Source organism: Arachis hypogaea, chromosome 9 (genome assembly GCF_003086295.3).
Source record: "Arachis hypogaea cultivar Tifrunner chromosome 9, arahy.Tifrunner.gnm2.J5K5, whole genome shotgun sequence".
Classification (NCBI taxonomy): Eukaryota; Viridiplantae; Streptophyta; class Magnoliopsida; order Fabales; family Fabaceae; genus Arachis; species Arachis hypogaea.
Window position 1 is genome coordinate 102,480,583 of NC_092044.1, and position 16,037 is coordinate 102,496,619.

A 16,037-nucleotide genomic window follows, 5' to 3' on the forward strand; every position below is an offset into this window, starting at 1 on the left:
ATTTAGTTGGAAATGACATAAGAAGTTTCCGTGAATGACATAAGAAATTTTTAAAGAGCCCACAAGTGCAGAAACTTGACTCACTCAACTAACAAAATATATTCTAATGCATTTTGGATCGGAAAAATATATTAATATATTACAAATGACATAAGAATAGTTAGACCTGTTATATATGAGATCACTACTACACAATGAGTTCGTAAAATAAGAGCACATTATTTACTTGAAAATGATATAGAATTTTTAGTGAATCACATAAGAAATCTTTAAAAGACCTCAAGTATAGAAACTTGACTTGATCAACCAATAAAAGACAATAAAATGTGTTTTGGATCCAAAAAATATATCAATTTATTACAAATGACACAAAAATGACTATACCTATTATATATGAGTTTACTACCACACAATTAGTTCATTCATCACAAAAGCATATCATTTATTTGAAAACAGCACAGGAACTCTCGGTGAATAACACTAGAAATCCTCAAGGACTACAAGTATAGAACCTTTACTCACACAATCAACAAAATACATGAAAATGCATTTTGGATCCAAAAAATAGAAATTGTAAATGACACAAAAAGGATAGATATCTTATATATGGGTTTAATACCACACAATCAGTTCAATGACAATAAAAACACATCATTTAGTTAAAAATGACACAAAAATTTTGTGAATGATACAGAAATTGTCAAAGGACTAATAAGTCCAAAATCTTAACTCACTCGGCCAAAAAATACATTTGAATGTGTTTTTGTGTGCTAGTGTTACTAATTCTTTTGTGTCTTTCGATCACACAAAAAATATTGTTCCTAATTTGCTACAAACAGGTTCTACTAAATTCACAAAAAGTATTGTTTCACGAGAAAAAATGCAAGATGAAAGTACTAATTTGCTATAAAGAGAAACCAAAAAATAAGAGTTCAACGATTTACCTGCTTTCAGTGACAGAACTTGAAACAAAATTTTGGTAGGCCAAAAATTTAACATAAAAATTTAATAATAATATTTATATTAAAATAAAATTTATAAAATAATTATTCTTTAAGTTTGTTATTAATAAAATAATAAATAAATAATTCTACAGATAAAAAATATAAAATAGTTTATAATGGTACTTTTCGAGTCTTTAATAATTTGAAATCTTCAATAATTGAATCAGAACTAAACTTTCAGCAATTTCTTTCTCAATGTAAATAACCAAACTATCCGCGAAAAAATCATCCTCCATCTTGTTTCTTAACTTTGTCTTCATTATTTTCATTGCTGAAAATGATCGCTTTGTAATAGCCGTAGAAACTGGAAGAGTTAATATCAGACGAATTAATCTATCAATTAAATAATATATTTTTGTCTTTTTTGTTTCTGCTAAATATCTATACAGTTCATAAATAGTTGATAAATTCATGTTAGATAACTTTTTTTTATTTGATTTTATTGTTAAATTATCTTTTTTTATTCTTATATTTTTTTGTTAGATAATTTTTTTATTTGATTTGATTTTATCTTTTAATTTTAATGTGTTATAAAAATCAATAAAAATCTACTATTTTTATTAAAATATTTGAATGAACTAAATAATTTTTTATTCTTTAAAAAAGTACTATTAATTTTTTTATAAAAAGTTTGGGGCACGACCCTTTTAAACTCCGTCCGTACCTGCTTTGATGCTTTTTTCTTTTGCATTTTGATATGTTTGGTATCTTCTTTGATTTACGAGAGAGAGAGACAGAGTATACAATAAAAAAAATAGCGACTGTGAGAGTTTGAGAGATTTGTAAGTGATTTTGAAATTTTAACGATGGATTGATGAGAGTGAGAGACGAAACAACCTTTTTTAGCATGTATTCATAATACAAAGCACTTTATGCAAAACGTTCACATTAATGGGTGAGTTGGAGTGTGTTACATGTACTTATTGATGAGATTAGTTCTTTTGGGCCAACTTGCATTATTGTACTTCATTAATAAAAAGATTTAGCCGTGTAACCAGACTAATAACATTATTTTTTCTTATTGTTTAAGAAATATTTTAAGTATATCAAAAACATTAATATTTTAATAATTTTAATTATTAATCTCAATTATAAAATATATACATATTTAAAATTAAATGAATAAAATAACTGGAACACAATATTATCCAAAATAATTGAAAGTTTTTATATACTTTATAAACTTTAAAATTTTGAGTCATGATAATACAACTTAAATTGTGAAGCCTCCATCTGCAGTTATAGTTTGTCCAGTGATAAACGAAGCTGTTGGAAGACAAAGAAAAGCAACCAATGATGATATTTCTTTTGGTTCTCCAACACGTTGCAGTGGAGTTTGAGACGTTATAGCACTTATAACCTTCTCACAGTCACCATCAACACCTCTCTACAACAAAAGTAGGTATAATTCACATTTATCACACATGCATTTAAAGTACGCTATTGCAGTATATATCCTGAAAAATAGTTCTCTATTGACTTTTTATTTGGTCAAAACTTGTTGAATAAAATCTAAAATATTTTCTTGGAAATTTTAATTTAATCAATCCAGACTTCCCAATTTTGATTTGTAATTTGTTAGTTTGTGAAATAATCTCTGATATGTTAGTTTGACATTAACTGCACACTAATGCGGCCGTAACAGCAATTAAATAGGAAGGTCTAACAATTGTCTAAGAGCCTTAAATTTTAAATTTTGAGTAAATAGTTAAATTCGTTTTTAAAAAGATTATTCGTTTTTTTTAATTGGTCTCCAAATTTTTTTTTTAATCAAATTGGTCCTAAAAACTTTTAAGTTAATCACATTAATTCTTTCGTCACTTTGGTTGCTAACGACGTCAAAATTTGGTTGATATGGTAAGTGATACATACCATACTGACTATAGTATATCCTTGGCAGTTCTAATTAGCTATTAACATAATAGGTTTATACAATTATATCAAATCAATTCTAAATTGAACTGGACTTTGAGGCATTAAAATTCCTTAATTTGGAGTCGATTCGATCTAATTTCATAAACTTATCATGTTAGCACCTAATTAGGACCGTCAAGTGTCTGTTGTAGCGTCACTTAACATGTCATATCAATAAATTTCTGACACAAATAACAACAGAAGTAATAGAATGATTAATATGACCAATTTAAAATTTGTGAGGACGAATTTAATTAAAATAAATCTTTTAGGACCAATTTGAAAAACGAGTAGTCTTTAGGAGATGAATTCGACCATTTACTCTCCAAAGTATATATATATTTAATAGATAATATTTAAATGCTATAATGCCTTTAACAATGTGCCTAAGTTACTAAAAAGGAAAATAGATAATATTTAATAAATTTTAAATAATTTACTTTTTATTTAAAATATTTTAGTTTTTTATTTTAAAAGATATATATATATATATAATGCATTTCAGGAGCCATTATAAGGTACTACTTCTACTTGAAGGTAGTGAATCAATCTCATGAGATTCTCTTTTTTTTTTTTTTTCAAAAATGTAAAGCAAGAGTTTACATACTATTGTATCCTTCAATAGTTGGGTCAGAACAATTCCTGGTGCTACAGCATTTACACGAATATTATCCTTCGCCCATTCCAATGCTAAGTTCTTGCTGAGCTGATTTATGGCTCCTGTTAACATCATATATTCAAATATGTTTAAAATGGCTATATGTTACTCAAAATTTTTCACCTTAAATTTCGATCAATGTCATTTTAAATTGCAGAACATACTGTACGATGTGATTGCAATATTGTGGTTGTGTCAATTTTCAATATGCAAGGTGTGAATACTCTTATATTGTTTGTATGAGAAGGAAAACAGTGAGAGAGAGAAGAGAATAGAAGAATTGTGACTAGAAAAGGTAAATGTTTTACTCTCTTATTAATACAAGGTAACTGAAACTGTTATAACAGAAACAGTTAAACCAGGTATAACCACCTACTCCCAACTAAAATTAGACTATTACTATTATATCCTTATAGTTCGTGTAGTCAAAAGATTACGAAGTCTTGCATTAACCCAAATTATTTATTTTAAATTCTTTTAAAAAATAAAAACAAATTTTATATAATTGATTGAATAAAAAAGAGAAAGACTAGAGAACTAACATTATATAACCAACATTTAACATAAGAAAAAAATATTCAAAATTCTTAATTAAAACAAGAACATTCGAAACTCGATTAGAAAAAATATTAGAAATTTAAACTCAACAAAAGTGTATTTTTAATTGGCTTCATACTAGACTTATTTAAAAATTTGGTATAGTATTAGCCAAAATTGGTTGCTATAGTTAGTTCTTAGCATTACTCATAAAAAAATGTCATATCTTTATATGAACAAAGATATTGTATCAAGTGATCTATTGTAGGAATATAGTAATTGGGGTTATATTTCAAACTGTAATTGCAATCTAAAATTCTAATTTTTTCTTTGACCTAAAAGAATGGTGAGAAAAGAGAACATACCTTTTGTTGATGCATAAATAGAAAAATAAGGCAAAGCTTTCAAACCAGCAATGGAGGACACAAATACTATGCTCCCATATCCAGAAGCTTTTAGAAGTGGGTATGAAAGTTGACACAAATGGTAAGCAGATTCAAAATTGGTACTCATTATAATTGTCATATCTTCAGGAGTATAATCTATGGCGTGTTTAGGCCTGGTTGTTCCAGCATTATTTATCTGAGAAATAAAATCTAACAAATCAATTAGAATGTATGTAATGATTTTATGGGGGAAGAAAAGGAAAAATAATAGCGATTTAATTACACTGTTAGTCTCTATAGTTTCATAAGTTTAAAATCAAACTATGAGAGCGAGAGAGAGTGTGAGGTGGGGAAACACAGGGAGGGGAACAAATACACCGGGTAAACATGGCAAAGATCCTAGGGTTTGGAATAAAGAAGAGTATCAATGATTAGAGCTTGATTCTTTCTCCATTTTCGTCGATAATTTGCCGGGGGACATATCAAAAAGAGAACTTTTTAATATGTTCAAATGGACAGGTAGGATCATCGACATATATCTATGGCGAAAGAATAAAAATGGACAAATATATCTGTTTGCTTTTATCCGATACAATACAAAGGGAGGGGCGTTGAAGGTTGTTGCAGAAATAAACGGTATGGTATTGAGACGTAAAAGATTGTTCGTCGGTGAAGCCAAATATAGAAGAGGGGTTGCGATGGAAAATACGAAGGGTACAGGGGCGAAAGTGATCACCAGACACGATGCGGGAGGAAGCCAACCACGGATACCGAGTGTGGTAACAGCTGAAGTGAAAGCGAGGAGGTAGCCGTCAGATGCTATTACCAAATATCCAAATAGTAATGGATGGACTAAGAAGATAGAAGTACCGATAGCAAATGAGAATGTCGTCTGGCTACAGAGAAGTATTGTCGGAGGTATGAAATCAGCAATTGATTTTCAGTCGCTGCAGGAAAAGATCAATATGGACTGGCCTTGTGTAACACAGGTAAGAGCATTGGGGGCATATAAAGCAATGATTACGTTCGATACGGTGCTTAGTGCTGAAAAGGGCTACACTTTTATAATGAATAATTTATTAAAATTATTTTATATGGTATGGAAATGGGATGAGACTGAGAAAAGTGAGTCTAGAAGAGTTTGGTTGGAGTGTTATGGAATTCCATTGCATGCATGGTCGAATGTTACTTTTCGCAGAATAGGAGAGCAATGGGGCGAAGTGGTGGAGTGCGATAAACTAACGCGATCGTGTACCTCATTCTGTGTGGATAAAGTCCTAATTGATACGTGTGTTTTTGATATGATTAACGAATGGATTCACGTCACAATAGGGACACGTGGATTTGACTTCTTGTAAGAGAAGTGGGTGGAGAGGTGTATCGAGAGGAATGTTTTCGAAAGAGTAAGGAAGAGACAAGAGACAGGCACATGATAAATATAGAAGAAACGCGGCATGGAAGCTCTAGTTGCATATTGAATTATGGAGCTGAATGGAGGGTGGCAGATTGGGATCAGGCAGCGGTGCTGATGACGATGGAACGTAGAAACGAGGAATAAGATAAGGACAGGATGGTAATATCAAGCCTTGATTTGAACGAACGGAATCACAAAAATTCAAATTTTTCTGAACGAAACGGAAACTATACGACATTAATTGACAAGGCAGATTCCCAGGAATCATATGAAATAGATGAGGATATTGATTCAGAGGAAACGGTGTCTAATAATAATGCAGAAGGATTGGATTGCCAATTCATGAAATAAGGCAGATTAATAGGCTGGGAATTACAAGGCCCAATAAGAGGATCAGGAAACATGCTGGTTGGGTGAGAGAGAAGGCTTGCTGGGCTACGCCTACCGTTGGGCTGCCAAACAGGGTTAGGTCTGACCCGACTCTATTCTTGACTCGGCAGGATCCCACGCCCCTGACCCAGGCTCCTTTGAAGACGGCACCTCCAAGGTTCAGCAACAATCACGATAGGAAGCGTCACGAGGGGGAGCACGATCCCAGCTGCCCTGATTCGGAGGCAACAGGTAGGTCCGACCTGCCAGCCTGGGAAGGACGGTGGAAACCAGCAGCGGGTCATGATCCTGGAAGCTTGAAGAACGCAGGCCCCAAGGCATGAAACTGGGTGAAGGAGGGCTACGGACAATGCGGCGAGATGAAGGAGGGTGCTCAGGAGGCAGAGGCTGGCAGGCTTGATGAAGGACTGATCCCCGCAGTGGAAGTCACCCGTGACGAGAATAAAGGAAGGTTGCTGAGGAACGAATCGGTCATGAACACTGAACCGATACATGTTCAACAAACCTCCTGTAACTTAGACGCTTCAGGGAGGACGCGAATTGCAGGAGCTATGGGCTAGGGTAAAGTTGTTGGCCTGATCAGAAACTGCAGTGTGCCAGAAGCAGACAGGCAGAATCGGGGACTGGAAGAGGGGGAGATCTTGCTGGATGGATTGAATCAGAATGGCAACGGACAGGAGGAGGAAAGGGAGAATAATGCAGCATCAGGTTTGGAGATGGGAGATCGTTTAGATGATGGTAGGAAACCAGATCTTGAGGAACAAAGGCCAAGTTGGGAAGAGGAAATGGCTGAAAACAAAGCTGCTTGGAAACTAGCTGTGGAGTCAGGAGCACAATGCAGTGATGAGGAGGACATCATGGCTATTTTACAAGAGTAGAACGAAGCTATTGCTATGAAACGGAGGCAGGCTAAGCAAAAAAAAAAGTCCGAAGAAGCCGACCAAAAAATTGTAAACAGGTATGTAATAGTTTCGTTAAATGATTTTTAGTTCTTGAAATATACGGGGGTTGGGAGGTGCTCCAAAAGTTAGTATGCTAAAGACTTTCAAAAATAAGTTTAGGTTGGATATGTTGGGCCTAACAGAAACAAAGAAGGAATTAATAAATAAATTTGATGTTATGCATATCTAGGGAAGCGACAGAACATGTTGGGAGTCTGTCAGTTCTATTGGAAATTCTAGAGGATTATTGTTAATGTGGGATGGATCGGCTTTTAAACTGTATAACTGCTATAAAGGGGATAGATGGTTGTGTATAGAAGGAGTTGTGGTAAAAGATAACTTTCATTGTGCAATTTGCTTAGTGTATGCACCGCATGAGAGAGCTGAGAATATCTCCAAGTGGGAAGAATTGAGTTATATTGCAGGATTGTGTCAAGTGCCGTGTTGTATTTTGGGAGATTTTAATGAAATTCTACATTTGGAGGAAAGGAAAAGAGCGACTGCATTACTAGCGTTTGCGGCAGAGTTTAGGACATGGATAAATGATATGGAGTTGATTGACTTAGCACTGAATGACCGAAAGTATACTTGGTTTAGAGGACAGTCGTGCAGTCGTATCGGTAGGAGCCTAGTCTTCGTGGGGTGGCTTGATGTGTACCCGGAGACGTGTCTAAGGAGTGGTCCGAGAGGTTCATCGGATCACTGCCCTTTGGTTATGGAAGACAGCAGAAGAGTTGAGGGTCCAAGACCGTTCCGTAGCTTGGACTCATGGTTCACGCACGAAGGGTTCTTGAGGATGGTGAAGGAAGAATGAAGGGAACTAGGTGACGTATAATTCTTACAGAAGATGAAAGCACTGTCAGAACCACTATGTAGATGGCATAAGCAGCATTTTGGGAATATGGTTGAGCGGATTAAGAAGCTTGAGGAAGAAATCAGGAAGGTAGATGATATGGTTAGTAACGGACGATATGACGGTACAACAGAGGCTAGGAGGAGGGCATTAGTGAGTTGTTGCAAAAAGTGGTATCTAAGACAGGAGATGCATTGAAAACAAATGTCAATATCTCGACATGCCAATGAGATGGATCGGAATACAAGGTACTTCCATAATATAGCTTTGGCGAGAAGAAGGAATAACCGGATTGAGTCATTGGTGCTTAATGGGAGGCTAGTGAGGAATCAAGCAAGAATTAAGATTGCAATTCAGGACTTTTACAAGTGCCTGTACCACCAGGAAGCGTCCCCAAGAGTGACATTTAGGGATGAATTAGTTAATCGTTTAGAGAGGGAGGAAGCGGAAACCTTAGAGGCAGTACCATCAGTAGAGAAAGTGAAAGAGGCAGTCAGGGATTGTGAATCTTCTAAGGCTCCAGGGAGTGACGGGTACAACATGTATTTTATAAAAAAGTGCTGGAATGAGATTAGAACAGAATTCACTGCAGCTGTGATGGATTTCTTTCAGACAACAAGATTATCGGCAGAAGCTAATGTCACCTGGGTAGCATTGGCTCCAGAGTTCGTTGGGGCTAAGGAGATAAAAGATCTCTATCAACATGGTTGGGTGTGTCTATAAGGTAATCTCTAAATTGCTGACATGAAGGATGAGGAGTGTTATGTCAGGTTTAGTTAGAGAATCACAGAGTGCCTTTGTGAAGGGGAGAAAGATACATGATGGAGCGTTAATTGCATGTGAAACTGTGCAATGGTTGAAACTGAAGAAGAAGGCATCAGCGATTGTTAAACTTGACTTCCAAAAAGCCTATGACAGAGTCAAATGGTGCTTTGTTGATACTATGCTGGAAAAGATGGGCTTCGAAAGAACATGGAGGGCATGGGTTAGGGAGTGTGTTACATCGGCTTCTATCTCTATTCTGGTTAATGGATCACCATCGAAAGCATTCAAAATGGAGAGAGGACTACGTCAAGGCGACCCTCTATCACCGTTTTTGTTTGTTCTAGTGGTAGATGTGCTTAACAGGATGATCGGAAAGGCAGTTAGAAATAGTCAAATATCTCCACTTAGTCGGTAGAGATAATATAGAGTTATCACACTTACAATTTACTGATGACACTATATTATTTTGTCCGCCGTAGGAGGAGACACTGAGGAAATATAAGAGGCTTCTGAGGTGCTTCGAAATGATGTCTGGTTTGAGCATTAATTTTGAGAAGTCTAACTTGATACCAGTGAACTGCAGCTTGGAGTGGGTTAATCGGATGTGCCAGCTACTAGGTCGTCAAGAGTGCAGTTCTATCGGTGAGGTACCTTGGCATTAGTCTAGGAGCAAATCCGCGGTTAGTTAAAACTTGGAATACGGTTCTAGATAAGGTGGAAGAGAAACTCAGCTTATAGAAAGCAAAGATTCTTAGTAAGGATGGTAAACTGGTACTTATTAAGTCCGTAATTAACAGCCTACCTATTTATTACCTGAGTTTGTACAAGATGCCTAATGCGGTTGCACGAAGAATTATATCCTTGCAGAGGAGGTTCTTTTGGGGGAAGGATGATGGTAGACCTGGTATGGCCCTTGTGAAGTGGGAGCTGATCCAGGCACCAAAGAAGTTAGGAGGATTGGGGGTCGGCGACGTGGTGATCCGGAATACAGCCTTACTGTTTAAATGGTGGTGGTAGTTCTCTAAGGAAGACTGCCCTCTATGGAAGAAGATTGTATGCTCCTGCAATAGCTTTAACCCAAATCACTTGCTGTCAACTCAGACATTGCCGAAGAAAGGGGGTCCATGAAGAGACATATGTCAAGTGCAAATAAGGGAGCAATATGTCAGGCAGAAGATGATTGATGGCCTTGCTATGGAAGTAGGAGATGGAAGATCCACCAGATTTTGGGAGGATACGTGGCTGCAAGTGGGGAAGCTGAAAGACTCATTTCCGAGACTCTTCTTGATTTCAAACTAAAAAGGATCAGTAATTGGGGAGTGTGGGTTCTGGAATGGGATAGAGTGGGTTTGGCACTTCCAATGGAGAAGAGAACTACGACAATGGGAGACAGATACACTAAACCAACTGTTTCATGTCTTGCAATCTGTTAGACTGATAGCAGATGTGCATGATAGAGTGGTGTGAAAATTTAATAAGGAAGGCATTTATTCTACTAATTCATTTGTGCAGGCTTTGCAGAAACAGACTTTAGATGAGGAGCTACTGAGATACAAGTTCACTAAGGAGATCTAAAAAGGCCTAGTTCTGCCTCGAGTGGAGTTATTTGCTTGGTTTATATTGGTAGGCCGGGTCAATACAAAAGACCGGTTAAGTAGGTTGGGGATCTTATAACAGAATGATGTTTTGTGCGTGTTGTGTAAGAAAGGTGTTGAAAATATACAACATTTATTTATTAGTTGTGAGTACTCTTGGCAGGTGTGGTGTGCTTGGATCTCAGCGTTTGGACAGACATGGGTAGTCCCTGGTACCTTGAAAGAGCATTTTGAGAGTTGGAGATCCGTGCCGATAAGAAAAGAGAGGCGCAAGTATTGGCTACTTGGATTATTTGGCTACGCCGAAATGATGCCATATTCAACAGCAAGATAACAGGAATTGGCGACTGTGTGGAGCAATCATTTTCTTGTGCTACGTAGTGGTGTTGTAAATAACTCATGTTGTTGATGGCTATGCCGGAGATGACATAGGAGTTGTTATGGCTTTATTGTTATTGTCTTAGTGTTACTTTGCTCCACTTGAGTGTTGAGCTCTTACTTTAAAAAAAAAAGTCTCTATAGTTTCATAAAATTTATAATTAGATATATATTTTTTTATTTCAATTGATGAGTCTTTATACTATTTTTAATTTTGTAATTAAGTCTTTTTTATATCAAAAACATTAAAATTAATGGAATATTTCTTCCAAAATACATATAGTCAAAAATTTAATTAGATTTTTAATAGTGATACTTTCAATTTGAAAAGAAATAATCAATTAACTCTAATATTTTTTATACTAGGAATGACCTAATTATAAAATTAAAAAAATGTAAAAACGCAATTGAAATAAAAAAATATGAACCTAATTACAAACTTAATAAAATGATCGGTAAGAAAAGAAAAATTAAACCACTATTTTTCTATGTCAGAAATGTATTTTTTTTAACCTTGATATAAAGGTGATAAATTGTTGGTATTTATAATTATTTTATTGTAAAAATATTTAATTCTGCAGCAAAAACTCACTACATTGCTGAAGAAAAAATATACTGAATATGACATGACAAATAATTTGTTAGCTAACTTTTAACATTTGTATAATACTAATTAAAAGTCATTTTGGCCTACATAACCAGAGTATCAATATACAACATCAATCAATTTACTGTTTAATCAAGTTTATAAAACTAACTAAAATAACATAAAATCTTGTTAAAATCTAGTCCAAATTTGAGATATATCTTACTAGAATGTTGAGTTTGCCATGAAAGATGGAAGAAACAGTTTCTATTAAATGTTGACGTTGATCACGGGATGAAACATCACAAACAGATCCCGTGACATTTAATCCTTTGTTTTTCCACTCTTCCACACACTTATCAATATCTGCTTCATTTCGTGCACATACATGAACTGCTGCCCCAAATTCGGCTAACTCTTCCACTATTGCATACCTAATTAAAAGAAATGGAGGATTGTAAAACAAAAGCACGTCTTTTTTTAAAAAGAAACAAATATAAATAAATAAATAAATAAATAAATAAGAGTAAAATGATAGTTGTATATATATATATTATCAATCATAAATCTAAAAATAAAATTAACTACCGTGTATATATATATATATATATATATATATATATATATATATATATATATATATTTGGTGTTCATAAAAAATTAATTATATTATCATAAAATATTTTATTATTATGATATTAAATATTCGATTATTTTGTTATGTTAGTTTTGGTTATTATTTGTTAGACATATATATATATAAAAAGAAAGTTTAGGAGATTAGTACTTTTATTAAAATTTGACTAATATTTAATCATAAAAAAAATAAGTAATTTCACATCATTAAATATAATCTCATACTATTAAAAATATTAATAATAACTAATTGACGACTAGAAATAAAAAAACTTAATCATTTCTCTATATACAAGTGATGTGTGTGATGTGTATAAATATATATAAATATAAAGTATTTAATACTTTTATAGTCATCTAATATTTTTTTATATATTATAAAGATGAGATGAAATGAACGTAATTAGAAAACTCACCCAATACCTCGAGATCCTCCTGTGACTAGAGCTGTCATTCCATGGAGTGACCATCGTTTATCTTTGAAGTTCAGCTTCCTTTCCCCCATTTTTCTTGTTCACAGCAAAGACTCAGAGAAACCCTTTAATTTGGACTGCCCAAAACATATATTTTACAATATAATTTATCCAGGATTTGTTGTCAAGCTACAAGAAGTTATGCCTTATATAGCAGTAGTAGTAGAGATATTTATAGAGAACGGATGGTGATTATTTGTATGAATCTTGTGGTTCTTGTTTGTTTCGATCATAAATGAACAAGCTCAGAAAACGTGCGTGCATGTGTTCTTTTGAAGAAAACGTTAAATAATGATTTGTTTTTCACTAACATGTCTTAGCGATGACATGTCATTTTAACGAACTCATTTTTAAGTTTTTTTTCATCTATTTTTTTAGGTTTTAATAAAATTTTTTATGTTTTGTTTATAGAATTTAAAAAATAATCAAACATTTGGAATTGAGATAGTATTTCTGTGTTTTCACGAATTTTTGGCTAAAAAACAAATAAAATAAATTTAAAAAAAATACAAATACAGCAAAAATATAATTTAAAGAATAAAAATTATGTCCTAAAGAGTAAAGACACCCAAACCTCTAAATTGCATGCACGTCCTCACCATGCTTACACGCCAGGTGTGCATGTCCTCAACTTTGACCTCTTCACATTCAAGTGGTCAAAATTTGAGCTATAGAGATTCAAATGAGGCGGTTTCATTTTTATTAAAAAGTTAACATCCAGAATTTTATAATGATATGCATATATCTATAGTGCATATTTAGTTTGAGCTGCATACTACCATCATCTTTTGGACACAAAAAAATAGTGCTTCAGACTTTTTAAAATGCATGCCCTGGTAGCCACGTTCACACGCCCAACAGCCGTGCTTCTTCAAATGCATGCCCGGTGTGCACCACCAAATGCGTAGCAGACCCCTCCTCCATAGCTCACACGCAGCGGCCTCCCTCCTTACCTCCATACATGCTGGAGTGGGTGTCCTCTGGGAGGGATATTTTGGGCTTAAGCCAAGTCCCTCTTGTAATACCCTACCATACAGAGTCTTATGCTTAAGTCATAATTCAGAGATGGCAAGGTATTACGACCTCTAAAATAAAAATTTAGTACGTATAGTAGTATGAATGATTGATTATAACTAGGAGCCTTTGTAGAAAGAGGGGTAAACAAAAACCGCAACCTTAAAGCGCAACACTCCGATCGATAACGTAACGAACAAGGATAACCAACGCGAGATTATATATATACAAAGGAGTGTCAAAAACAGGAATATCAAGACTCAAGATCCGGCTGCGAAGATAACCGGTCCGAGCATAACAATATATACATATGATAAAATAAGGAAAACCCCAAAGGAAACCCAAAGGGACACAAATACATAAAACCTATTCTCCAAAATCTCCCATAAGAGGAGTCATCACAGTTTGTATTATTTAATGGAGATAAAAGTATCTAAGCAAAACATATGAACCAAAACATAGCCCCGAGAATAAAGGATCTTCGCAATTCTAGAAGTCTCCAGCATGCCTCAGCGAGAAACCTCACGTCCTGCATCTGAAAACCACAAAATCCGCATGGGTGAGAACCAGAGGTCCCCAGCATGGTAATAGCTTCCACATATATAATACATAATAATGGAGGAAAGCCAAAGGCAATCCTAGAACTTCCTTCAGATAATATCAAAGCTTATAAACAAGCTAAACCATAAAGGGCATCTGACTAAAGATACTTCAGTCTAACTAATACTTCCCTTTCCAATTCCTTCAGACCTCCCAACCACCAGCAGGAGTATAATGTAGCAAACACAGTTATATCAAACAAGGAGTATACAAATAGGAACAATTAAGACATTTGGACAATTAGCAAGTAATATGCAGTCAATTAGGCAATCTCAAACAATTCATATAGTATGCATATGATGAATGCCTGTCCCTAGTGGCTGATGATATCATCTGTCGGTTATAGAGCCAACCCGACAAGTCCTGGTAGCTAACCATTGGACTGTCCCTCTGTCACGCATCCCCAACTCGAGTTATACTCATCATAAACTTGATCATAATCATGATCTATATCCATCACCTTCACTGGTGAATATTTACGGGGGCGACCTCATCCGGGTCTTTCACAGTGCCCGGCCACACTTACGACATAGGGTCAACAGAGTATCAAGTCTCAACCTGGAGCACGTGGTGGCTAGCCACTGCTACTACCCAGGGAAACTCGTATCTCAGATAGTGGAAGTGCAAATCACAATTATCAATAATTCAGCATAAACATGCATGAATTCTCATTCATGGATCAACATCCATATCAGTCATCCGGCTCACGGTTAAATCCATAACCAGCCAATATTCATAGCATACACAGCTATTCCGGCTCACGGTTCAATCCAGAACCAGCCAATATTCATAGCATACACAGCTATTCCGGCTCACGGTTCAATCCAGAACCAGCCAATTCATAAACAATTACGGCCTTTCGGCCAATGGCATAACAAGCACTTCCACCACCATCCTCCCCATCTCACATAATCATCAATGATCCTCATTGATTATTCATTTTCCCTTGCTTCACTCGCAAGTTACCACATCCACTAGCTCCTTCTCTCATAGCTAGGCTTATCATAATGATTTAAGATATAAGTGGTGAGATCGGAGGCTCAGAAGTATGAAATTTGGCTTTTAAAACTCAAAAATCAACTTTGGGATGAAAACAGGTCCGCGCGTACGCGCACTCCACGCGCACGCGTGAATAGCCTCAAAACTTCATCGACGCGCAAGCGTCATGCACGCTAACGCGTGGATTAAAAATTTGCCAATCGACGCGTACGCGTCAACCACGCGTACGCGTGGGCGTTCTCGTGCCCCAGGCACAACACTAGCACATTTCTGGCATAACTCTCTGGAAAATGGCTGGGCATTGGGTGCAGCACAATCGGCGCGCCCGCGCACATCATGCTCACACGTGGATGGCATTTTCGGGAAGAACGGCGCGCACGCGCCAAGTGCGCCCACGCGCAAGGGGTCATTCTGCTAAAAATTTTCTAAGTTAAAAGCTGCAGAATTCACCAATTTAAACCCCAATCTTCCAACGGACATAACTTTCTCATTTTAAATTGTTTTTCACCCGTTCTTCGAACGGCATGGACATCCCGGATCCAATTTCATTTCTAAAAAGATTTGGTACAAAACAGAGATCCGTAATCCAAGTTATGTCCCGCCAAAGTATGCCCAAAAACCTTCTTTTTCATAAAAACCACAAAGTGCCATTTTCAAAACAAGCCATTTCCAACTCTTTTCAAAATCAATCAAAACATGCCATTTTCATCCCTTTCCTTTGAAATCAATCAAAATACATCAATTTCAACATCAAACCTCCTCAACTCACACATTGACACTTTACCACAATATACAAAATCACTATCTCATCATTCTAACCCACTTCACCCAAGTGGCTCAAACTCAAATATATTGACACATCATATACTCTTACTCATGCCAATTCTCAACAAC

The 16,037-nt window shown here is 35.5% G+C and overlaps 1 protein-coding gene across 4 annotated transcripts; it reads right to left on the minus strand.

Annotated features, from left to right (window-relative positions):
• Nucleotides 1–2,148: 2,148 nt before the first annotated feature.
• LOC112711364 (tropinone reductase homolog) lies at nt 2,149–12,740 on the minus strand. 4 transcript variants are annotated; one of them, XM_025763999.3, is made up of 5 exons: nt 12,474–12,740; nt 11,648–11,855; nt 4,479–4,695; nt 3,526–3,638; nt 2,149–2,391 (listed from the first exon to the last, which is right to left on the minus strand). In XM_025763999.3, exons 1-5 carry the CDS (start codon nt 12,560–12,562, stop codon nt 2,218–2,220), a joined length of 801 nt encoding a protein of 266 aa, XP_025619784.1. In that variant the 5' UTR covers nt 12,563–12,740; the 3' UTR covers nt 2,149–2,217. The 4 variants fall into 4 exon arrangements, 3 of the variants coding, with proteins under 3 accessions (XP_025619784.1, XP_025619785.1, XP_025619786.1); XM_025764000.3 differs by having other exon boundaries at nt 12,481–12,658; XR_011865983.1 differs by lacking the exon at nt 4,479–4,695 and having other exon boundaries at nt 12,474–12,671.
• Between the last annotated feature and the right edge of the window lie 3,297 nt (nt 12,741–16,037).

Excerpts from the sequence above, each read along its gene's own strand:
- LOC112711364 (XM_025763999.3), bottom strand. The coding sequence starts at position 12,562 with ATGGGGGAAAGGAAGCTGAACTTCAAAGATAAACGATGGTCACTCCAT. Across the intron at positions 11,856-12,473 it reads GGAGGATCTCGAGGTATTGG|GTATGCAATAGTGGAAGAGT; the intron begins GTGAGTTTTCTA and ends TCTTTTAATTAG. Across the intron at positions 2,392-3,525 it reads AACTATTGAAGGATACAATA|AGAGGTGTTGATGGTGACTG; the intron begins GTATGTAAACTC and ends CTTTTGTTGTAG.